Source organism: Mauremys reevesii, linkage group 1, assembly GCF_016161935.1.
Source record: "Mauremys reevesii isolate NIE-2019 linkage group 1, ASM1616193v1, whole genome shotgun sequence".
Taxonomy (NCBI): Eukaryota; Metazoa; Chordata; order Testudines; family Geoemydidae; genus Mauremys; species Mauremys reevesii.
The window spans coordinates 66,779,351-66,805,954 of record NC_052623.1 but is presented as its reverse complement, the minus strand read 5'-3'; the positions used below and the strand labels follow the sequence as shown (position 1 = coordinate 66,805,954).

At 40.8% G+C, this 26,604-nt stretch overlaps 1 protein-coding gene across 1 annotated transcript; it reads left to right on the top strand.

The window, feature by feature from the left end:
* The first annotated feature begins 331 nt into the window (after window positions 1-331).
* On the top strand, window positions 332-26,604 carry TNFSF11 (TNF superfamily member 11). Its single transcript, XM_039520923.1, has 5 exons — window positions 332-592; window positions 7,004-7,171; window positions 17,009-17,057; window positions 17,137-17,235; window positions 24,803-26,604. The coding sequence occupies exons 1-5, from the start codon at window positions 368-370 to the stop codon at window positions 25,222-25,224; spliced, it is 963 nt and encodes a 320-aa protein (XP_039376857.1). The 5' UTR covers window positions 332-367; the 3' UTR covers window positions 25,225-26,604.

Here is a 26,604-nt window from a genome sequence, read left to right as displayed (position 1 = left end):
GATGTAACTTGTTGCAAGGCAGCTAAACTGATTTCCTATTTCTCGGGTCCCCACCCTGGAAGGCCTGGCCAGGGTCCAGGGGCTGGATCTGGGCTTTGGTGGTAGAGCTGCGCTCAGTGGCCAGCGTCGCTACCTGCGGTCCGCTACAGCGCGGCGCCGGGACACGGCTGCAGGCTGCAGCCCGCACCTTTCTGCGGCGGGCAGGGCGGGGGCTAAGGGAGAGGCGGGCGGGGCAGAACGAGCCTCGTGGCTGCCGCCTGATTGGCTGAGGAGCCCGGCCCCAGGTTATAAGAGCCGCCGCCCGCGGGCGCCGGGCGCTGCCGAGCCTGGGAGCCTGCCCGCGGCGGCCGGAGATTGCCGAAGCGCCATGCGGCGCGCCAGCCGAGACTACACCAAGTACCTGCGCGGCTCCGAGGAGCTGGGCGGCAGCGCCCCCCACGAGGGCTCGCAGCAGCAGCCGCAGTCGGCGCCGCCGGCCCATCCGCACCCGCCGCCTCCAGCCTCGGCCAGGGCCCTGCTGGTCCCGCTGGTGCTGCTCGGGCTGGGGCAGGTGGTCTGCAGCGTTGCGTTGTTCTTCTGCTTCAGAGCCCAGGTAGCGTCGCGGCGCCTCTTGTTGGCCCCCCCGCGCCGAGGCAGGGCGGGTGGCTGAGCAGCCCTGGGGCACAGAAGGCGGGAGGGGAGGACGTGGGGGCTGGGCGCCTCTGGGGCGGAGGAGACCCCAGTGTCTGCAGGGCAACCCAGGGGCTCGTGCGCTCCAGCGCCCGGGGAATCTGCTCACTGCAGGGGTTGGGTTATGAGACACGGGCTGCTTCTTTACACTTACTCTCCAGGTGCTCTTGATCTGAGAGGGCTGGAAGAAGGTGGGCTCCAGTCAAGGGAGTCGTGTCCTGGGGGGTGAGCTGGGCAAACTGACTTTATTCACTTCTCACGTGGGGAGTCTAGTTCAGGACAAGTTAGTTTTACCCACTTCTGTTTCTTACCACTGCCCCGCTGAGTAAAGGGGGCCATCTGCCATGCTTGGTCCATGTATGCCACACCCGGATGCTTAGTTTTGCCCAGGGGTGGGAAAGTTTAGAAATAGGCATCATAATATGATGGTGACTCCGTTTCCAAGACATCCAAAACATACAGGTAAATGAGATTTCAGAAAATAAAGGGAATAATCTAAACTAGGTTTGTATGTATGTATGACCCTAACAAATAGTAGTTTTCCTGTTGCACTGAACAAATAGGGCCGCTAGACTGAAGTCTGCCTTTTATTTAAGTTATCATTGGCTCCCCTTTGGAGAATAACTACTTGCAAGCTACTATATTAAACTTCTTTGTTTAAAACCTCTTGGCACTTCCAGCCAACAGAGTCCATTAGCGTTAAAATTTACAAGAATTGTCCCAGGATTGTCTTTAGAGACTACCTTCCTTGTGAATTTGATGCTGCTGCTCTTCACTGTGGAACTTGGTGTATAATGGCTGGCACGGGGAAAAGATACCTTCTGTAACTTGTTAGCTTATTTCCCAGGAGAGGAGAATTAGACTGCCCTACTAGGCCACAAAAATATGGCAAAGTAACATTTTTGATTGGGCAATGCTATGCACATTAGATCTGAGCTGCAGAGATATAGGATGGGAGGGGTCAGGCTACAGTGTTATGCTTTCTAGTGGTTTAAGCTTTTAGAGATTATTTTTTGTTCTTGGAAATTACACTGCATTGGTTGGATGCACTTAACGTATTTTTTTTTTGGCCTGGTTCTGTGAACTTTCTCAAAGGAAGTGGGGGGCCGACGTTTGCTCTTTCTCAGGGGTAAAACAAAAGATTGGGCTCTTTCACATTTGCAAAAAAAGGAGATTACTAGTTCAGAATAGATGAACTAAAGATGCTGTAGAATCTGATATAAGTTTTACTGTCCAAAAACTGGAGATATGTTTTAATTAGGGTGTTAAGAAGTTTTTATATGTGTAGTACAAACAGTAGTCTGTCTCCAAATTTTAAAAAAAGAAAAGCACCATTTCTATGAAGTCAATGAAGAAGTGGAAATCTATTTATTTTTCTTTCAGGTCATGCTTTAGGTAGACAGAATCGTTCTTGGGCCCCGGGACAGACAGGATACATTAACAACAAAATATATTCTAAATCTAGGCCACCTACAGATTGGATGCAGTGCAAATGCATGCACATTTAAATAAGTGATTGAAATAAAACAAGTGACAGTTCCAAATTTATTATTATATTTTTTATATTTGTTACTTGCACCTACTTATTCATTCCTTTCTATTTTCAATTATTGCCAACTGCTTTGTGTTTATTAGTTACCTTTAAAAGATATATATGACCTGTTCCAAACTTATACATACTTAATTGACTATACCTTAGCAGAGTGACAGTTCATTTATGGTACTTACTGTAAAGTAGGTTAGAATTACCTGTGTTCTTGGCAGTGAAATAGACTAATGTATACAGTAACTCAGCTTGTAGGGTGAAAAAGTATTCTCTCCATTATAAACCCATTGAAACATCTCCACTAAGACATCTTAACTTATAGAAAACACCCAATAGTATGTTAATTAGTATGCTATGAAGTCATTGCAACTAAACTTACTTGTCAAAATAAACAAAATACATTTAGTCATATAGAATCCTTGACTTTTTTTCCCTGTTTCTGAAGTAAACAATGTGAAGTAGTCTGTGAGGTTATACAGGTGTAACAAAGGGCAGAATTATTCCCATGGCATATACATTATTGTTTAGTCTGCATAATGTAAAAACAGCAATATAAATATAATTCTACATTTAGAGCCTGATCCTCTAACTGATATGAAACTCCTATTGACTTATAAAGGACTCAATCCTTTATTTATTTGTAAATCTGAACTAGTTCCAAAATATCTGAATGACCCAACTTGATACTAGATTTTCACAAAGTATTTCTCTACAGTTTGTAGACACAATGAGACTTCAGTATTTTTAATGTCATCTCTCTCTGTACGGAGAAATAGAAAAGTTCACATAAAATACAAGAGAACGTCATTAATTCACACTATTGAATGATAACCTATTCCAGATTTTCAGAAATTTTGATATAGTCAGAAAGGGAAACAGAAATTATGCTGCCTGAGAAAATGCACTTACTCATGCAGAGCCTGATTCAGCTCCATGAGATCAATGAAAAGACATCCATTGACTTCACTGTGAATTGGAGCATGACTTTTGACAAGTATGGTTTAGATTATTTATGATGCTGATGTATTTCATAGTATACTTACACGCCTTTTAGTACATTTTAAGGTAATGGCAGCTTAGAAGTAGGAATCTTCAGAGCACTCTTCTCAAAGATGCTGAGCTACTAGTGGTGTGTAGATTAACCAAGTGTGAATTAGAACGGCTTTACTGAATATTTGGAAAAATATACCTTTTAACACAAGACTATTTCACAAGCTTTTTTCATATACCAAGTCTTTCAGATTTCTGTTACTATTCTGTGGGTAACTAGTGGATAAATGAGAACTGGCTTGTGTAATGCTTTTTGAAAGTGCCACAGAAGAGGTTGTTAGGGAAAGCAAGTAGTCATAAAGTGAGTGGCGAAGTTCTTTGGTAGATTGGAAGCTGGTTAAAAGGCAGAACAGCAGCAGGAATAAATGGTCAGTTTTCAATGTGACAAAAGGTTGTTGATGGTTCCATACAAGGGCAGATTGAAATATTTTATTTAAAACTTTTTTCAATGAAACTGACATCTTTGGAAATAAAAAATGTTTCAATTATAAAACTAAAACTTTTTCCAATTTTCATGGAAAATGTTTTGGATTTTGTTTCTTTCCCCTGCTCTCCCTTTCCCCTCTTTTCCTTTTGGCCACTAGAAGAGGGGAGAGAAGGAGTCCAAAATGAAGTTTTCATTTTTTTCCAGAAAACTTGAAATTTTTGAAACAAATGTAACCATTTTTTACCAGCTCTTTAAATAAATGTATTCCTTTGGACTGTGTGTGTGGCGGGGGGTTCAGTAGGGTGACAAACTTTACCAATGAGATAATATGTAGGTTAATCAAAGCTGCAAAAGACTGAGGCACTTCAGTGGGGCATAATGTACTAGAATGACGGGCCACAGGTTGGCAGGTGAAATTTAGTCTTGACAAATGCATGGTAATGTATATCAGAAGGAAAAGTATGAACTATTCATACATGTTTGTAGATGCTACATTGTGACAATTTGATACTGTGGAGAGCTTAATGAAAACCTCAACTCATTGTGCAGTGATCGTGTGTTTGTTTAAAAAAAAAAAAAGGCACGCTAACTGTTAAAATATGTAACAGATAGGATAGAAAATAATACTGAAAATATTGTAGTGGCATTCTTTTCACCTGAATATCAACAAATTTCTTGGAAACTTGATATTTGATTTTGATTGTATGTGTGTGATTAATTCTCAGTGCCTTTCCTAAAAAAAGTCTTGTCAATGATTTCTTGCTTGCAGCTTTATCTGCCCGTCCTCTCTCCCCCAACTCTGTGTAATGTCTATTTGATGCTATGGGAATTTGGTGACTAACTTTTATAATGTTCCTCTGATTAATATTGTGGATTCCTATAACTTCTGTTTAGATCTTTACTCAGGCAAGCTAATTTTCAAAAACAATAAAAACCGTATGGGAATGGCAGTGGGTGGGTGAGTATCCCTTGAAAGACTGCGGCAATCAACTAGGTTAACTGACCACCACAAATCAAATGTTCTCCCTGAAGCCCTATCATTTTCTAGCTTCACCAGAATTATTTAAACTAATCCTGCACATCTTTTCAGAGCCATCAGTAATCACATAAATTTCTCAGCATATCCCCATCAACCTTTCCAACTACATTTGTAAAGATCTTCTCCAGGGTATTATCCAATAGCATTTAGTAAATGGGGTACTAAATTAGCGATAATCCAGCTAAATACTTTAATACAATCCATTGTTGATCTTGTTCAAGCAACATTCCATTTGACGCACATGATTGATTGCCTATTGTGATGTCTATGAAGCTATGCTGCAGATGAACTTGACTTGCTGTATAGCGGATCTGGCCCCTACAAAGTTTGATCTCCTGTGTTTGTGTTACAACACCCATGTCAGCTTTTTTCAGAAGCTTTTATTTTGATTACATTAAAAACTGCAGTAGTAACTTGTTGCCAGTAGTGGTTGCCACTGAAAAGTAAACATATACTTGAAGTTACTATATATAGTAGATAAGAATTTCAAGGGGGGGCTACATGAGTTAGAAACTCAACTCCTGGTGAATAGCCCTAATCCCTCAGGTCCCTTTGATAATTCCAGCCTACATTTATTTTTCACTGCAGTTTGGTATCTATTAGTAAAAATTAATTTGTTTTTAAATGGCGATCACTATTCTAAAATTCACTCTTGATCAGAAGTTTTTGTTTTGTTTTTGTTTTAGGCTAGCTTGAATCTTTTTCATTCTCATGCTTTAGAATGCATATGAAGGAATTCATTTGGGGTTTTTGGCTAGCAATTCTGTATCCAGCTAACCTTACCTCTGGTATTCCATTAAGTTCAATACTTTCTTTAACATGCTTTCCATTGATCATACACTACATTTGCATGGCCCTGTGGTCCCTCTTCTTGAGTACAAATGATACATATTTGTTTTTGCTTGGGCTCCTGAGAGAAGGCTGCTTTCTTTTCTTTTCTTCAGTATGTGAAATAAATGGTTTTATGATTGAACTCTAAGATGCGGTGCTTACAATATTTTAGGTTCCAGTCACTCTTTAAAATGTAGAAAAAGAGCTGCTGCAAATTGGATGGCAATAGATTCTAATCCTATGCTTCTAAATCTTAACACATTTGATTCAATCACAGAACTTAGAGCCTAACAATACTTTTTAAATCTTCAGTCCATCCCTCTGCTAATGTAGGAGTATTCTCCATAGTACATTTTATGATGGGTTTTCTAGCTGAGTTTGAAAGTTCCAAGTATTGGGCTTCTACCACATCCCTCAGGTGGCTGTTCCACAGACCAGTATGTCTGGCTATTGAGATGTTTTCCCTGATACTTGGCTAAGTTTTCTCTTTGTTCATTTCACTGCATTTCCAGTTGTTATAACCTCCTTGTACTATGCTCAGTAATTCCTCTCCCTTCATGAGGTTTTCACCCTTCAAGTATTTGTAGACTATTACGTTTTCTCCACACACTTGGTTATCACCTAGCCATGCTGATATGTATTTAACATCTTTCCTTATAAATCCCTCAAAGCTACTGATGATTTTTGCAATGCTGTCCTGAACTGCTTCAGTTTGTCAATAAATATGTAGTGTGGTGTACAGAGTTGAAGGCAGTTTTTCCTTGTCACATATCAAGTAGAGAGAAAATTGACTTTACCACTGCAAAATTTTGTTCATCTTTTAAAGCTGTTTGACATAAAGACACTGATCCATGTACTGGCATCTTCTAAGCTTGATTAATTAATTTTTTATGTAATTGCCCAGAGGTTAGAGTTGGCGCAAGATCATTCTTCATGTGATCAAGTTCCAAATTTACTGATCATTTGTCTGATTCATTCCAAACTTATTAATTTTCATGATCTCTGTTCCATTTGCTGCACAGGCAAAGTATAGAGTCCCTTTCAAGATTTCATGGAAATACTCTGTCCTGTTATCTCATGTCCTACAGGTATATATCCCTAGGAAATTTGGGGAAAAAAGGATGAGTAAGTTAAAATAACGAAGTCCAGCACTTAACAGCAAAGCATAATGCATATTAAAAGAAACTATTATTTCATGCTCCTACTATATCTGAAAGTCCTTATGAGTTTATCTGGTGTGATTTACTTTAATACAAGACATCTGTGTTTTTGCTTGCCATTTACTTATTTTGTGTGAATAGAAGTTTTGTGTGTTGAGAATATATTTTATAGCAGTAAGAGGTAAGATTAGTATGACATGGCATTGAGTGTACCTTTGGGTTATACAGAGTTAAGGTCTGTTGGACAAACTTAGATTATGGATTTTTTAAACCTATTTCAGATGGACTCTAACAGAATTACAAAAGAAGACACTCGCTGTTTCACAGCACTTTTAAGACTTCAAGAAAGCACAGATTTGCAAGAGACAACAGTGGAAAATCAGGAAACAAAATTAATGTCCGAATCATGCTGGAGAATAAAACAGGCTTTGCAAGGAGTTATGCAAAAGGTGAGTGCACCCTCAGAATTTAACTAATATTTAAACTTAAGTGAGCTTCTGAAAACCTGGAGGGGGTGTGTGTGTAAGTTTTTTAGGAGGGAAAAAACCTGTTTACTATTTCACATAGAACTAGTGGTTGCATTGTAATCTTTAACATCTTTGGTATTTTGTTACATTTGTTCATGAGCCCCGTGGTAGTGGTTCACCATGTCTGTATGCAGACTAATGTGCTTTGACTAGCATTTTTCTCTCTTTATTTATTTTGTTTAAAGAGGGGAAAGTTTGGATTCACACTAAGAGGAAAAACAATGTTTGTGGTTAGTTGATTGGCCAATTTGTCACTCAGGCTTGTCCAAATGGTAGAAATTTATCCCAGTTAATGTATAGATTTATCAGCATTTTGGTTTTGAAAGAGCTAGAGTATCTTTATTTTATTTTTTACCTCCAATCTTCCTGATTGTGTCCCTGGTGAGTCGGATGTGATGACATTCTTTTGCCAAACAAGATTCCCAAGCAGAGGGAAGGTGGTGGGCAAGCAAAATACCAGATGGAGGGCATCTACTCTCATTTCCTTGTGGAGGGAATGGTGCATCTCTCCTTTTTTCCCCCTTTGCCCTCTGTGCATGGAGTAGGATTCCAGGAATGTGACTCCCCCCATGTGAGAGATAACAGCTCCTGTTCTTTGCACAGAGAACTCAGTCTTCCACATGCCAGTCTCTCTGTTGTGTGGGGACTGTTCCTCCTGAGGGAGAATGAGAACTCTGCTTAGTGGTGTCAGCTCCCGCACTGGGCCTACAGAGTGTAGGATAATCTTATAGCAGTAGGATAGTGGGATAATGAAGACAAACACAAGATAGTTTGAAGTAATGCAAGATGCATAGCAGTCTTCTTACTTTACGGTAGCTGAAAATATGATTGTCTACACTATATGCCTTTTAGTGACACAGCTGTGCTGCTACGTTCGGGGGTGCATTTTTTTCACACCTCAACAACAGACGTTTTGTTCAGTTTCCAGTGTAGACAAAGCCTATGTATCTGGCAGAAAGGGGCTAAAACTAGACAACACACCTTTTAATATAATTTTACAACAGTTGCATTGTACACATGGAGTTGCACACATACCCATTAGCAGATCCTTTTTGTTAATGAGTCTGAACAATGTAATAAGGAAGTCTTGATTAGCATAATAACTAAGTAGCGCCTGCTTGGCATTTCAGAGTTACAGCCTTCTCCCAAACGCTAAGGGCACGTCTTCATTGGCAAGGTTAAAGCGCTGCCACGTCAGCACTTCAATGTGGCTTATGTAGTTGTGGGCGCTCTTAAAAAAAAACAAAAAAAACCCACCTCCACGAGGGGCCTGGCGCTGAGAGCATGGATCCCAGAGCTGGTGCACTGTCTATACTGGCATGTTACAGCGCTGAAACTTGCAGTGCTCGGGGGGGTGTTTTTTCACACCCCTCAGTGAGAAAGTTGCAGCGCCGTAAAGTGCCAGGGTAGACAAACCCTGCAGGGAAATTAGTCAGATAAAGTCATTAGCCATAATGGGGGTGTGGAGGAGAGGGGAAATTGGACAAATTTGGTGTACCTGTCACGATCAGCCAGGTTCCTAAGGGCAATTTATGCTTTTGATCTCCGAGCACATTCATATGAGTATTTTGTGCTATTTCAACCTAATTGCCATCTAATAAAGAATTTATTTAAATACTGAGAGTGCTAAATCCTTGACTTCTCTGTTTTATAATAGTCTCATGTGTCAGAATCCCTTGGTCCATTACTTCTTTGCTGCCTTCATCTGCCCCGTGAATTATACCACAGGTTACATGAAGGTACAGGCTATTTTTGTCTGAGGATAATTGTACAAACTCCCTCAGTTATATGAACTCCTGTACATTCTTAAGATTTCAGATATTTTTCCCCTTCCATCCATCCAGTCTATCAGGAAAATTTGGACTCAACTGTTGGTGTTCTCCTAATATATGCTGAAATCATCCACAATCTACTTTAGAGGGGAAAAAGGGAGTTAATGGCAAGTGTTTATATATGTATTCTGTGAGCATATAGTGCATTACTGTTCCAGGGAGCTCAGTGGTTGGAGTGTATAGTTTCAGTAAGTGAATGGGAAACACTATCTGCTGGTCATTCACTGCTGGTTAATCAACAAAGGCATTGGCTTTAGTGAAAGCTGCATGATGTGTCATCCTGACTAGAGGTTGAATGACTAGGATGATTATTTTGGTTGATGGCCATTAGAGAACAGTAAAATTTCTCTTGCCAAAATCTGATTTTGAATGTATTTGAACACAGTAAAAGAGAATGTATATATGAGACACTGGGTAACCAGGTCTCCATCCTAGTTCATTCAGCCCTATGTGTTGACACTGAGGGAGGCAAGTAAAAATAAGAAAAATAAGTGCTAACTTAGCCTCAGGTGCATCTCTTCAGCTGAACGAGCCTATATCCCAGATGTTAAAGGGCCAATGTCAAGGTAAAAATCATGGGTTGGATCCTGTGGCTTGCACCATCTCCATCTGCACTGCTCTGACAATGCAAAGTGGCTGGAAATTGGCTGGATCTCTCTATTGGTTCTAGCCCCGGGTATAAGGGGTATACCGGAGGCATGGATGGAGAGTGTTGCTTTCCCAAGTTCTCTAGGTGCAGTTTCCTATCAGAGAATATTATCCCATGTATGTTTTTAAAATCCACACTTCCTTATTTGCAATACTAATTATACAATAAGTTACTGAAATGCAACAGTTTAAAATCTAATTAACTTCTTGTCATTTATGATTTTTTACTTCACTCAGTTTGGCCAATGAAAATAGACTAATCAGTTTCATGTTCTATGTAGCAGGCTGCATTTTCTAGTTTTTTTGGTGCACCGGTATGTATCTGCATATGTTCCTTACATATGTATAGATTATTGTTTACTTCCACAACAGTGACTAATCTGGAAGTATTTTAGTGCTCCCACTAAAGTCATTGGGAGTTCCATTGCAGGATGGGGCCCAAAACATTTTCCCTCTAAAAATACTCATAAAACACTTTCTAACTAAATCTAATATTTATGCTGGTATTACTTGACACATTCTTGGGTGATGGAACTGTTGCTTAGAGAGCAGCATGTTCAGGGGCATTTAAACTATTATTGTTTTACAAGCATCAGTGTATTATGGAGTTGTTCACCCTTAGTGTGGTGGTTCCTCATCACGGACCAGATTCTGATCTCAAGTACCTGTGCACATCTGGAGTAACTTTGTTGTCATCAGTGGAGTTACTTTAAATTTACACTGATGTAGCTGAGATCAAAACATGGTCTCACAGCTTTAGGTAGACAAGTAATATAATTTTCTTGTTTGTGGTTGCATGGCTTGGCTTGGTTGCTATTTTCTTTCATGTAACCCTAAAAGCCCTTTGGCAGTCCAAATACACTGACCACACTTTTTATAAAGATTATCATAAGTCTGGCAGTAAAGAGAGAACGACAAACACATAGCTGGGGTCAATCCATTAAGTAACACTTTTTTGGCAGTGTTCCTGGACACTGGCAGCTTCAGGCCTAAACTAGTCTCCCACATGGCAACAAAACACTTCGCTGCTAGACCTCCAGGATGGCCCTTATAAAGACTTTTATGTGCTTAACAAACATTCTAAGCACATGTGGTTATTAACAAAGTGCTTCAGAGGCAAGCTTCAGAGTTACAAGTTGTCCAATATTTGTGATCCTGATCCTGCAACCTCTTCTGTAACAGGTACTGGGAATACACACATTATTAAGAGTTACAGGATTGGTGTCTTTAATGTAACTTCTGGAGAATTCTTCAAACTGCTAAATTTCCTGCAAGATGATCAGAATGTCTTCCTGGTATCAATTTGTTTTAAATGAACAGAGGTAGTAGCATTAAAGAGAGCACCATAAGGGATTACTGTAATATATCTGAATGTCAAAAGGGTCCACTTAGGTTTCAAAAGCCTGGAGGCTTTTTCAAAGATATTTACATCCCTTTGTTCGAGACTGTGGGAAGGGAAATTGCACAAAGCCTAAGAGAATAAAATTATACTAAACTCTAGAATTCATAAATTCATTTAAAATAGTTTTCTATAAATAGTAATATTAGATACAAATGTTCATAAGTACAATTAGACTTAGGCTCCTATGTCAGTTAGGTGCTTTTGAAAGTTGTACTTGTAATTTTAAGTCTGATATCTAGCTATCTACTGGAGGTAAAGCGTTGCATCCTTTTGGAAAGTAGAATTCTCAGCTCTCCAGGAATATAAAACACCCTATCCCTTGATGGCTTGTGAAATGTTAGACCAGCAATCTGATGTAAACCCCTTAAAACAACCTGCTTTTATAAATGCTAAAATTGCTGTACCGTTGTGATGTTTTTCTGCTGGGCTGTGTGAAAACCCAAGGGGACCTTTACTGAAAAAGTCGTTCTGATTAATAAATAAAATAAAGTTAAAAAAAAAATCATAATATACCAGAATAGTCTCAGTAAAGGCTTTTTTCTGTTTTATGAAAATAAGACCTTTGTAAATGCATCACATTGTTAAAAAATTCATTAAATTACAGATTCATTTGGTTTTGAAATGCTTGCCTGGTTAGCACTGAAGATTTTGGGGGCATTTAATACTTGCTGTAGAGTAGTCTAAATTGAATTTCTGGCCTATCATTGTGGTGGTTGCTACATGATTATAGTAAGAACAATCCTAAAAACATGCACATGCTTAATTTTACTACTGTGAGTAGGCCCATTTTAAATATAGAAGTGTCAGCGTTTGAAGGATCAGGGCCTTAGAAAGTTTGAGTAGGTGACTGACTGCCTGCAAAAATCAAAATATGGTCCATTGCATTTTTAAAAGGAAATGACATATTTTGAAAAGGAAATTATAATAAACTATTAAGATCTGGAACATTGCTTATATCTGGGTTTAAGTATACAGAGTAAGACTGAAGTATGTAACTGTGACCTGAAAATTAACCTATAACTGGGAGTAATTTGGGGTGTTAGCTGTGTTCTATTCCTGCTTTGTGCAAATCCTAATTGTACTCAGTTTGCTGTAAAAGTTACTGAGGCAGAATCTTAAAGTGAATACATCTGAGACAGGGTACATCAGTGATACTCAGATCTCAGTGGTTCAGGAGCCAAATTAGAGATCAGCGTTACCCAAATGACCCACAGTTGTGAGAATTCATTGTTTCATTTACTGTAGTACTATATAGTCGTATTTAACCAGTATGACAGGAAATACTTATTTTTATAATCTCTATCTCACACAGCAAAATGACTGATCAAGTATTATTTTATTAACTACAATTGGTTAATATAGTAATATTGAAGTGTCACTAGAGGAGATTTTGGAATTAATTGATAAACTCAACATTTAACAAGTCACCGGGACCAGATGGCATTCACCCAAGAGTTCTGAAAGAACTCAAATGTGAAGTTGCAGAACTATTAACTAAGGTTTGTACCCTGTCCTTTAAATCGGCTTCGGTACCCAATGACTGGAAGTTAGCTAATGTAACGCCAATATTTAAAAAGGGCTCTAGAGGTGATCCCAGCAATTACAGACAGTAAGTCTAACATCAGTACTGGGCAAATTAGTCGAAACAATAGTTAAGAACAAAATTGTCAGACACATAGAAAAACATAAAATGTTGAGCAATAGTCAACATGGTTTCTGTAAAGGGAAATGGTGTCTTACTAATCTATTAGAGTTCTTTGTAGGGGTCAACAAACGTGGACAAGGAGATCCGGTGGACATAGTGTACTTAGATTTCCAGAAAGCCTTTGACCAGGTCCCTCACCAAAGGCTGTTACGTAAATTAAGCTGTCATGGGATAAAAGGGAAGGTCCTTTCATGGATTGAGAACTGGTTAAAAGACAGGGAACAAAGGGTAGGAATTAATGGTAAATTCTCAGAATGGAGAGGGGTAACTAGTGGTGTTCCCCAAGGGTCAGTCCTAGGACCAGTCCTATTCAATTTATTCATAAATGATCTGGAGAAAGGGGTAAACAGTGAGGTGGCAAAGTTTGCAGATGATACTAAACTGCTCAAGATAGTTAAGACCAAAGCAGACTGTGAAGAACTTCAAAAAGATCTCACAAAAATAAGCGATTGGGCAACAAAATGGCAAATGAAATTTAATGTGGATAAATGTAAAGGAATGCACATTGGAAAAAATAACCCCAACTATACATATAATATGATGTGGGGGGCTAATTTAGCTACAACGAGTTAGGAAAAAGATCTTGGAGTCATCGTGGATAGTTCTCTGAAGATGTCCATGCAGAGGTGGTCAAAAAAGCAAACAGGATGTTAGGAATCATTAAAAAGGGGATAGAGAATAAGACTGAGAATATATTATTGCCCTTATATAAATCCATGGTACACCCACATCTCAAATACTGCGTACAGATGTGGTCTCCTCACCTCAAAAAAGATATACTGGCACTAGAAAAGGTTCAGAAAAGGGCAACTAAAATGATTAGGGGTTTGGAGAGGGTCCCATATGAGGAAAGATTAGAGGCTAGGACTCTTCATCTTGGAAAAGAGGAGACTAAGGGGGGATATGACAGAGGTATATAAAATCATGAGTGATGTGGAGAAAGTGGATAAGGAAAAGTTATTTACTTATTCCCATAATACAAGAACTAGGGGTCACCAAAAGAAATTAATAGGCAGCAGGTTTAAAACAAATAAAAGGAAGTTCTTCAAGCAGCGCACAGTCAACTTGTGGAACTCCTTGCCTGAGGAGGTTGTGAAGGCTAGGACTATAACAGTGTTTAAAAGAGAACTGGATAAATTCATGGTGGCTAAGTCCATAAATGGCTATTAGCCAGGATGGGTAAGGAATGGTGTCCCTAGCCTCAGTTTGTTAGAGGATGGAAATGGATGGCAGGAGAGAGATCACTTGATCATTGCCGGTTAGGTTCACTCCCTCTGGGGCACCTGGCATTGGCCACTGTCGGTAGACAGATACTGGGCTAGATGGACCTTTGGTCTGACCCGGTATGGCCGTTCTTATGTTATGTTCTTAGTAGAAGCATACTGATTGGTTGTTAACTTAGATTGGTTAATTATTAAATCACACAGTTTTAATACCATGTACTCCAAAGATTCACAGGAGACACATTAAAGAGCCACTTGCGGCTCATGAACCATACTCTGAGTATCACTGGGGTAGATGATCGCTGCCTGGCATTGTGCCAAAAAGTGATTAGTCTCCCATGTCAGATACCCCTGAAACCACTGCTGGGATTGTAGAAGAGTGCAACTTCATGAGTGCTTGACTGTAGTTCGCTGTACAATGAAAGAAATTAGTCTTTGTATGGTCTCTCAAGAAGGATGTAATTTGCAGTAACTATACTTCCTAATCAACTGGACAGTTAATTAATCCCTTCAAACAAACAAATCTAGGACTAAATAGTCATGTCCCCAAATTACACAGAATGGAAAAATTACCACGCAAATACTTCCATGACTCTGGAGCAACACAGTAAAGAAGGGATTATCCCCTCTAGGGAAGGAGGATGGGGGCTGGCCGGGGGTGGGTGGGCAGGAGGGGGCTGGAACCAAAGGGTACTAATCTCATGGATGCTCTGAAAGAAAGGGCATCCTCATAGAGGGCCTGTCCATCATTATGCTTTCTAGATCTGCCCTCTCATGGTGGCATGTCCTCTTCAGGAACCTTGTAGCTATTGGCACAAGGGAATATTCAGTGCCCACCATTGTTGTTCTTACCCCTTCAAGTGAGGTAAAAAGGTCTGTGTGGGTGGATAAGAGGTTGGTGCTGTAGTTCATATTGCCACAGTAGATCTTTGCTTGCATCCAGTCTTCTCTGTGACTAAATCACAGCTTGTGCTGACCCACATATTCTAATAACTGGCATGAGAGCAGAAGAACCAGTGAGGGGAAGGGGGCTGAATTAACTTTCCCACCAACATTGGGGAAGGAATGCTTTGCAACTTCAACAAAAATAAAATTCATCTGCTTCTTTGCTCAGCTGTACAGCAGAAAGTATCTTATCTATCAACTCATCAGCATTTCAGCACAGCTACTTTACTTTGATAGTCAGACTATGACTTTCATGCTACTGTGGCTTTCCATTTTGGTTTAGCATTTAGACGCCTACTGAATTATGCTCACTTTCCCCTTTCAGCAGATATCTACACACACAGAGCACCTTCATTTAATTGTGGTTACAAAGTTACATAAAAGCAACATTTCCTTGATATTTAGAATTGGTGTTACATATCAAACTCCACAAGATGGCAGTAATTCATAATACAATAGATTATTGCAAATTTAGATGAATAGCTAGGAGATCTGTTGCAAATAATACTGAGAATTGGAAGAGAACAAACAGTAAAAGAAATAATAATGCATTACAAAATGCATTTGGTTCATTTATTTTGATAGTCCCTGTCCCAAAGAATTTAGACTAAAGGATAAACATACATAAAACAGGGACACATTGAAAAATCTGAGATGAGGGATTGATTATGTTGTCCGCATCATAAAACCTCTGATTATCATTTATTTGTATTATCATACTGTCTGGAGGCCAACTAAGGTTGGAGCTCCTAAGGGCTAGGCACTGTACAAAACCAGTATGACAATCTCTGCTCCAAAGAGTGTGCCGTATAATTACACAACACAGACGGTAGGAGAAGGAAAGTTTTACCCCCGTTTTAGCTGGGGAACTGAGGCACTCTGAGTTTGTGACTTGCCCAAGTTTGCGAAGTGTGGGGCAGAGCTGGGAACTGTACCTGGAACTCCTGAGTCCCAGTTTTGTGGCTTACTCACAAAACACTGCTTCCACTTATTAAAGTTACAATTTCAGTATCTACTTGCGAAGAAGATCCGAATGGAAATAGATCAGGACTGGAATGTTGGGGAGTGACTGTTCAGGAGCAGAGGTGCATATGTGGCAGCTTAAATATCTCTTGATTGTGCTATGCCTGGCTCTGGCCAATACATACCTTGTTTTCATTAGCATTGAAATTAACTTACAATTTTAATGAACACTTGTCCAGGCTGTGATTGGACCTTGTATGAATGTGCAAGGTGCCTTACCCATCTCATTCTTGCATACTCTACAAAGGGCCAGGCAATCCCTTCACTCATTTGTGTGCAGGGACAGCTGCCTGCTGATATCTCTAGGGCACAAGCCCCATCCCAAAGGAAGAAGCATCATTGTCCTTCTGCAACAGCCCACGTAAATGGCTGGTTGTGAGGGAGAGAATTCTCTGCAGCCTCCTAAGCACCCATAAAGGGTGATGCAGTCAACATGCTCAGCCTCCTTGTATTCTTGTGAATGTGACTGCATGCTGCCCCTGTATGGCACAGTCTGGCCCCAGGTACCTAAATTACTCCATATTGCACAATGTTCAGTGTGGCAAATATTTACTTTACTTTGTTCAATACTTGGTTGTTCTGATCATTTACACTTACAGAAAGGCATTTACTCTAAGCACAGTGACAATAAAAGGTTGTAGCCATCCTTTCAGCATGATCTTCAGTTTTCAGACAGTACCCCTGATAATTGTATAGTCGAAGATACTGTGAAGTAATTATAAACACTGTCATTCCTGTTTTCCGTTTTTTGGAAGTATTGGACATAGTGCCCCCATTATAGAAAGGAGTTGATTCTGGTAAGTTGACCCTTGTAGTCATGTTTTATGTCCTGGAAGGTTGAAAACATATATTCCAGACACCTGAATACACAGTGATGAAAAATTATTTCAGCATTATGTAATGTGATGTAATAAATCATCTGCAGTACAGTACATTATTAAGGACATGACAGTATAGAGTAATAGCTCTTTTTCATTTTAGGAGGTACAGCGCATCATTGCTGGAAGAGAGCCACCAAGATCAGGAAAAGGTAACAAGTGGCTTATAATAAGTATTTGAAATCCTACTAAATTTGTTTCTTTTGAGTTAACGTAACTTTTTATCTCTAGTTATAATGGACGCACCATGGTTTGATCTGTCCAAGAGAAGCAAGCCTGAGAAACAGCCCTTTGCACATCTCATTATTGATGATAAAAATATTCCAGCTGGTAAGTTCACTTTTAATCAAATATTTCTGTAAGAACGTTTTGGCTGCATTACACAGTTTTGAGCAATACATAAAGCCCTGGGAGAAACACTTTCAAAAGTGGCTGATGATCAGGACTAGCAGGAGGATGAAATACAAAGGGATGGATTTTAAATTGGAAGGCTGTAATTTTGTTAACTTGAATGTAGGTCTTATCCCCCACACCCAAATACCAGACATTGGAGTGCAGCGTGGTGCTAAATGGCCTCTGTGCCAATATCCAGGTTTGAATCTAATCCTTAGGACTCAGCACTCCTTTGGATTTTCTTGCTTTTCTCCTCAATGGGGAATGAGGGTACACATGAAGGGCACCTCAGTCTGTGAAGTCTTAAGGTCTCCTCTTCTTCCTCCAGACTAATTGGGGCCACCATTCTGGGTATTCTGTTTACTCCTGGGAACCTACCTCTTTGAGTCTCACTTGCACTAGACATCAGATATGGTGGTGCCAGCAGATACCCTGCAGTGTGGTGTGGGCAAGCTTTCTGCCACCCATCAGTCCAGTCTGTAAGTTCTCCCAACCACATCAGTCCCTGTGTCTGATAAACATGCCAATTTTTCCTATAATGCTCAGGAATGCCACCCCTGAATCTTCTGCGTGTGATATCTGTGCCATCAGTGTTCACAAAGACTCTGACCTTTTGGTTCACGCTTTTCCAGGCCCAATCCACAGTAGCAGGGTTGATTGCTTCAGTCATACCCACCTTGTGAGCATTTCACTACAACCATGGTTGGTGACCAGCAACAGCTGGGTACTCTGGCTGATGTTCCTGTTAACTCCCGAGTCTCAAATCCACCCCATCTAAAACCCAAGATCACGTTCCCTTCAGTGAATCTTCAAGACAGATGTGATTGCCCATCAGGGAGCACAGAAGAGGCATGCGCTTGGCCTACAACATGCTGCTCCTCCTAAATCATCAGAGACAGACAACTCTGCCCTGAAAACCCATCTGTGACTTACCTGCTGTTTTCTTTCCCTCTTGTGGGCTCAGGTGTCTGCAAATCCAGACATCTGCCTTTGTTCCCATTGTAGGGCAGGCATAGGCTAGAACATTCCAATCACGAGTCCAGCCACCTGGACCCTGCAGATAATCAAATGCCTCAGATGTTGCTGCACTGGTCATAAATGAATGCATGCCAAATTTTTCTGGTCTGCACCTTACACGCAGACTAACACCTTTCTCAGTATTGCAGCAAATGGATATCTGGTCAGGTAGCTGCCATTGCCATGTGCAATACAACATCTGGCTCTTGTGCAGGGCCCAGAAATGTTCCTATGGCTTTCATTGGCCATACCTGTTCATCTGGGCATTCTCTTAGCTCTGTTATGGCTCCCCACTTCTGCTTGTTCAGCCTTCGACCCTTATTTCACCTGCCCCTCTGCCAGTCCAGTTCATGTCTGGAACTGTCCCTTGGTTTCCCAGACATGATCTTACCAACACTAAACGCTACAAACGCTTAGAGCAATGCCTCTTCCCCGCCACGATCATACTCTGGAGGCAAAGCCTCGACTGACCTAAAAGATCTGTTGGGCATCTTCTATGCATCCTTCACATTTGGACCAGCCTTCCGAGAGCGTCTTGACCAAGAATCCTCTAACAGATCAGCAAATCTCACCAGCCTGCAATGAAATGACAGGCCGGGGAGATTACCTGATGTGGTGGATGCTGCCGGTCTGTGTATTAACGACTCTGTATATCTAGTCACCTGCAATGGATGCTAAATGTCAGTGAGGCAATGGAGTTTTCTGTCAGTCCTAGCAATGTTAGGAGCCATGGCTCTAGAAAAAAATAAATCACTGGCAATTGGTCTTTGGTGAATGATGCTAGCTCCCTGAATCCATACTATTGTCAATACTGGGAACATGTTCTTTGTTGAACATCAGAATATTTTTCAACACAACACAGATGTCTTTAGCTGTCAGGTTATCCCACCAAAAATGAATCTATTGGTTACTACATTCTTCACCCCAGTGGTGACTGCCACCAATACTGGAAGAAATCTCAGTATACTTCTTTCTAACCTCTCCTGAGGCCATCTCTGGGCACACCAAGTCCTTCAATCATATGTTCTAAGTCCAACTACATCTGGCACATCTCATTGTATTTGTAAATGGGAACCCAGCATCCAATGGGGTCACCAAAATGATACCCCCTAAAACTATTCCAAAAATTCCTTCCATGCTATCAACTAACCCTTCATTTTTTTTAATCACCCTTACAAAGCATTGAGGTTCCTTAACTATTAAGGTGGCAGCTTCCAGGTATGCACAAAAGCCATATCCAGAATCTTCCAGTTTACGTACAATTTAAACAACCCGTATTTACCTATAACCACTTTGGAATAATTTATTACCTTGATCACCTCTACTAACACCCCTAAATTATGCTGTTTTATACCTTTCATTGTATCCTGATTCCCAAATATATCAGTCTCCATGAGAGGAATGGGGGAGCAAGGATTTTGGGTGCCTTAGTTTGTGGGTCCCCAATATGAGAACTTAAAAGGGCCTAATTTTCACAAAGTGCTGAATACTCACCCTCTTAAATTGGACCCTTTAAAGGTATCTCAAGTTGAGGACCCCAGAATTCAAGCCCTCTTGAAACTCTTGACCTGAGAGCTCCACTAATTTGACCACCTAGAAATATAAGGATCTTGTTCCTGTACAGTTCTTACAGAGCTAGAATGATGTATGAATCATAGAATCATAGAATTCAAGATCAGAAGGGACCATTATGATCATCTAGTCTGACCTCCTGCAAGATGCAGGCCACATAAGCCGCTCCACCCACTCTTTTTTAAGCGCCCCCCCCCCCCCATGCTTTGAGGGGAAAAAAAAACCACCAGGGCCACTGCATCTCTTCCCTGGAAAAAAAATTCCCCCCCCAAATATGGCGGGGCTGGCTGAACTCGAGCATGCAAAATGTTATATCATATCATTGACCCATTGTACTATTTACTTCAGTGTGGCCCTTAATTGACCTATTGACTAAGCCCGTTATCCTATCATACCATCTCCTCCATAAACTTATCTAGCTTAATCTTAAAGTCATGGAGGTCCTTCGCCCCCACTGTTTCCCCTAGGCTGTTTCCAGTATTGCACTCCCTGATGGTTAGAAACCTTCATCTAATTTCAAGCCTGAATTTCTGACTGACAATTTATATCCGCTTGTCCTCGTGTCCACATTAGCACTGAGCTGAAATAATTCCTCTCCTTCCTGGTGTTTATCCCTCTGATATATTAAAAGAGTGCAATCATATATCTCCTCTCTTTTTTTTTTGGTTAAAAAAAACAAACCTCTCTCCTCCTCCTCCTTTCATATGACATTGTACCTGTTCCAGTTTGAATTCATCCTTCTTAAACATGGAGACCAAAACTGCACAACAATAGTCCAAATGAGGTCTCACCAACGCCTTTATATAACGGACGAGCACCTCCTCCTCCCTACTAGAAATACCTCGCCTAATGCATCCCAAGACCGCATTAGCTTTTTAACGGCCACATCCACATTGTCTCTCATAGTCATCCTCGATCGTCCTTCTCCTCCTCCGTTACTTCCAACTGGTGCGCCCCCACTTATAAAAAAAAAAATTCATGTTAGTCATCCCTAAATGCATAACCTCTTTTCACTATTGAATTTCATCCTGTTACTAATACTCCAGTTTACAAGGTCATCCAAATCTCCCTGGAGGATATCCGATCCTTTCCGAATTTGGCAATACTCCCTCACTGTGTGTCATCCAAAACTTTATCAGCCCACTCCTACTCTTGGTTCCCAGGTCAGCAATAAATAGATTGAATAAAATCGGACCCAAAACTGAACCTTGAGAACTCCACTGGTAACCCCCTCAACCTGACACAGTTCCCCTTCACGACCCCCTGCAGCTCCCCCCCTTAGCCTCTCCTATCCACCCTCTTTTTTTTTTTTCGATCCCCCCATTTTCCAATTTAACCAGTAATTCCTCATGCGGTACCATATCAAACGCCTTACTGAAATCCAGATATATTAGATCCACCGCATTTCCCTTGTCTAAATCACCATCAAGTCTACTGTGACTAAGCCATACCCTAGAGTCTTGAATTCATTCAAGCTTTGAGTTAAGCCTATAAGCACATAAGTATTTGGAGTATTTTCCCACTTGTTTGTTTTATGTACCTCAAGTACAATACACGTTGTTATGCTATAGCAAAAATGCACAGTTATGTTGATTTTTTTCTAGTTTTCCTTTATCTCAAGCTAAAACCATGTTTACTTTTTATTGCCTGTTTTTATGAAATTTGCGGTGCCCAATAAATTAAATGTGGAAGAAATATGAAGCTGTCATGCAGGGGAGATGGGGAACCTACTACTGAACTTTCCAGACTTAGTTTTCAGATACTGTTGTCTATTTATTACAAACATTCATATGGTTCCCAGCTCTATAATCTGGCTGAGTTTACATGGTAGACACTTTATGTACAAGGAGCTAATATCCCATGTCCCCCACCTCCACTCCACAATGTTAGAATGCATTGATGAAGACTAGTAAACCAAATAAGAGAATTGATAAGCCAGGACAAAGAGGTGCATCTTACACTAGTTTATTAATAGGCCCAACCTTAGGTTTATGTGTATTTCCAATAGTAGTGAATTCCATTGGCAAAGAGGAAATCTATCCCCCTCTCCTATGTGATTTGACACACATTACCAGCTGATAAATTAGGCAGGTGTACACATAGTTCACATAACATGTTTGTATTTCTTTCCCTCCCTCCAACCTCTGCCCATTTTTGTTTCATCCACCTGTTGCATCTTGACCAAGATAAGCTTTTCTGGGCAGGGACTGTCGTCTTTAACTACATGTACTAGGCACTGTGCAAACAAAGGAGCCTTACTGTGGCCTCCTGGTGCTACTGCAGTACCACTAATAGGGCTCTGGTTTGAAGAATGGTTCCTGTGAACCTCACCTTTGGGACAGTTGCCTGTGTTCATATGGGACACTAGTGGATCAGAGGGAGAGGTCATCGGAGATGGCTGGTTGGCAGGACAGGAGGGCTTTGTGGGTGGTAAGCATTTTTTTTTTTAAATTCAGTGCCATAAATATGCATGGCTCTTTAAAATAAAAAAAATCCCTCCACCAAGGAGCTCACCATCTGTTAATTGTTAACCAGCACCTTCAATTGCATACAGAAGTTTACTGCCAGCCCATGCAGTGTGTTACACAGATGTATTTACTCCTCCACCTATCTGGATTGGTAGGAGAAATAGATTAGCATAAAGTTAGGCAAGTGCAGGTAGAGCAGCAAGCAGAGGTGGCTGGGAGTCATTGACAATGTCAAAATCAGCTGAGAAATTGAGAAGAACAGACAAAGAGGGCCATAGACTTGGCCAGGAAGAGGCCATTGGTGACTTTATAGTGACTTTAATGGAGTGGAGAGATGGCAAGCAGACTTTAGGGAAGTTGGAGGAAAGAAAGTTGCGACTGTGTATGTGGGAAAGCACATCCTAGGACCGGATGGCCAAACTTACTGTCCCTCTGAGCCACATACAACAATTGCCAGGGCTTGGGGTTTCAGTCCTGCAGGGAGTGTGGGTCAGGGCTTCAGCCCCCTGGAAGGTGCCTGCACTGGCTCAGGGCTTTGGCCCCACTCCTGCTGAAGCCCTGAGCCCTAGCAGGCATACTATGCGGGGCTGAAGCCGTGAGACTCCCCTCCCTGCTGGGTAGAAACCAGAGGCAACCCAGGGCACATAGGGTCACATCCCCCCTCCCCCCCATTTTTGCTAGGGTTTGCTGGACCCACTCAGTTACATGTTGCTGCTGGGCCCCATCCCTGCATGGCTGCTGCAGCAGCTGGCAGGCTGGAAGCTGCGGCCCTGGGGAGAGGCAGTGGCTAACAGCTGGGAGCTGCAAGGAGAGTTGCTGCTGCCTCTCTCTCTCCCCATGGAGCTAAAGCAGTGACCCCTCTCTGCAGCTCTCCGCTGTTTGCCGCTACTTTTCCTTGGGGAACTATCACCTGGGAACTGCAGGGGGGCCACTGAGGGTAAGGGGGGGCATACCTGGTGGGCAACTCAAGCTGTTGCAGGGGACCTTTAAATGGTAGGGCCCCTCCCATTCTCAGTAGGCACCAGTTGTCTCTGGCAGGAGCCCTTAGCCCCACCACCCCACCACAGGGCAGAAGTCCCAAGTTCCCCTCAGTCTGGTAGGTAGAGAAAAAGGGGGACTGTGGGGCTCCATAAGCCACACTTTAACTGTAACAGTCACATGCAGCTTATGAGCTGTGGTTTGGCCACTCCTGTTCCAGGAGTTTGGAGACAAAGGATTGAGGGAGATGGGTAGTGGCTACTGGTCCAAAAAAAAAAGGCTGAAGAAAAGGTCCTAGATTAGGGAGAGGTTGACCATAAGGGTGAGGAAGAAGATATGGCATGGAGCAAGAAAAGTCAGGATTTGAGATTAGTTTGGATACTACGAGAAATCTCTCTGAAATTAGGAGGACAACTGGGAGGGGCAGAAAACGATGGCATTGTTCAGAGAACATCTGTTTTGGCTTTCAAGATATTTTGAGAATCTCAGCTGAGGAGAGACAGGGAAATTATTAGTCAAGGGGGCTGCAGATGTAGGAGTCTCAAGAAGTAGATTTGTTTAGCAAGGTAAAAGGCAGAGGTGAAGAAGGGAGAAACTTTGTACCTGAAAGTACAAAGTCATTGTGGACTTTTTTTTCTCCGAGGTGCTTTGCAGTGAGAGAACAGGACAGGGTGGAGGGGGAGGGCATGGAGATGAGAAGACAAGGTTACCATTCGGTGGGACAGCCACTGTGGGAGTGGGTACAGACAGAAGAGTGGAGTTGGAGATGGAATCAACAGATGAGAAGCAGAGAGATGAAGGAGTTGAGTACTGTAGAAAAGCTGAGTGAGTCAGTCTTGAAATTAGTACACGCTTGGGTTGGTGGTGAGTAATATTGAAACAAATTATGTGGTGATGGAGAGCAGTACTTGGTAAAATCCTGATTAGTTATCAAGACAGTGGTTACCCTGATTATATCAGATAACTATAAATTATATTAATACTAACCAAAGCATTTAAGAATAAATAGTTAAGGAGAGCAAATATTTTTCCTTGGCCAGTGCAAAATCCACTCTCAAGTATGTTAAATAAACATGTTTTTTATTTTGGACAGTTTTTAGCAATTGATTCCATATAGGATTTGCCAAGATCTGATTATTGGTGAAACAAACAACCTATCCTGATTCATGCTAATAGCTGATGCTCCAGAGTAAGGGTGGGTAGAAACAGCTAATTAGTTGTATTCACAAGGGAAGAGGAAACTACTTGTCCTTTGTGGCAATTGGCTTATATCCTAAAGCCTGAGACTTATTTGACCTTATCTTACACTGTAGCCAAAAGGCTATGTCTCCCCTCACTTTTACCCTTTACCTTAGCTTATATAGCTACCTTTGTTATTGACACTAAAAGTCCAGCCAAGGTATCTCTTTTAACTTTGTAGAAAATGTTTGTGAACAGAAGTAACATTCTGCTAAACCCTTTTTCCCTAGGCACACGCAAAGTGAACCTTACATCCTGGCATCACGACAAAGGCCAGGCACACTTATCGAATATGACCTTCCGTGATGGAAAACTAATAGTCAATCAAGATGGCTTTTACTACTTGTATGCCAACATTTGTTTTAGACACCATGAAACTTCAGGAGACCTAAGTAGAAGAGGGCTTCAGCTGATGGTGTATATGATTAAAACAAACCTTAAAATAAGACGCTCTGATGTCCTGATGAAGGGAGGAAGCACCAAATATTGGTCAGGAAATTCAGAATTTCATTTTTATTCTGTAAACATAGGAGGATTTTTTAAACTAAAGTCTGGAGAAGTAATAAGTATCCAGGTATCAAACCCTTCATTACTGGATTCATCTCAAGAAGCAACTTATTTTGGGGCATTTAAAGTAAGGGATATAGACTGAGTCTTGATATTGCCTGTAAATTAATATGTATTTTTTTAGGACTTTTTTTTAAGTTTGATGGTTATATAGCTGGGCCAGAGACTACTGGGAGACATGATTGGAAAAAAAATCTTTAGGGCCCAGTTGCAGTAACTGTAGGCAGAATATAACTCTTCAGGTTGAATTTTGCCTTAGGATTGCTTCAGAGAGATCCCCAGAAAAACACATTAGGGTAACATTACACAATGGGCCTGATTCTGATCTTACACCGGTTTCATACCTGTGTAACTCCACTGGCTCCACTGATTTTTACACTGATGTAACTGAAATCTGAATCAGGCCTGATGTTCTTGTGTCTTTGAACTGCTAGTTCTAAATTCCATCCTGACATGCTGTTACCCTGTTGACTTCAGTGTAAATATAGGACAGGGCAGAATGTGGCCATAGAATTCATTAGGGGCTCAGTCTTACAAGGTGCTGAATGCTCTGGCCCTGATCTAGCAAAGTAATTGAGTTTGTAGTAAACTTAAGTATGTAACTAGTCCGATTTAAGCAAGTGGGGCTATGCAGGTACTTAAAGAGAAGCATGTGCTTGCTTTTGTTGAATTGGGGCTAGAGTGGTCAGTGCTTACAGGAATGACCCCTAGTTCACACCATATGTGTTGTAGCTAATCCGGTACTACATTTGGATTATTTAGAAAGGGCTCTTTTAGGGGATCTGACTTTGCAATTGGTCTTCTATAACTGAAAGTAAACTGTAAGTCTGATTAATTATCATTGCACATCCAATTACATATGAAGAAATCTGAAGTGTTAAATTCCTTTGAACTGTTACATTGTGCCAGAACCTGCAAATACTTTTTTAAGAGGAAAAATATGTATTTTTATAGTCTGTAATATCTAAAGTTATATTTCAGATGTAATGTTTTGTGCAAAAAAATTGTAAATTATATTTGTCCTATAGTGTTTGTTACAAAATATTTAAAATCTCTTCCTGTTGTATATTTAATGTTTTTAAACTGTTTTTAATGTATGTTTAACTGGTGCACTTTGTTAATCCCAATGGGAAAAATTGCAGCTAAAAGATTGTTTGCAATTAGCAAATGTAATATATTCTTTCTTTTTAACTTAATAGATTTCTGTTAAACTTTTCAGTATTATAGAAAATCAAACTGTCATGAATAATTAGACCAGAAGGTTGGTCATCAGATCCTTTTTACCTTCCCAGTTTGAAAAGAGTACATACTGGGACATAGAAATCTGTCAAGAATATTTATGTAATTATTGAACGTGCATTTTTTCCTACAGCAAATTGTAAATCCTGTAGTAGAATTTTTGTACAATACCAAACATGTTTTTACACCTCCTCAGAGGCTTATTTACTGAAGCAACCAAGCTGAA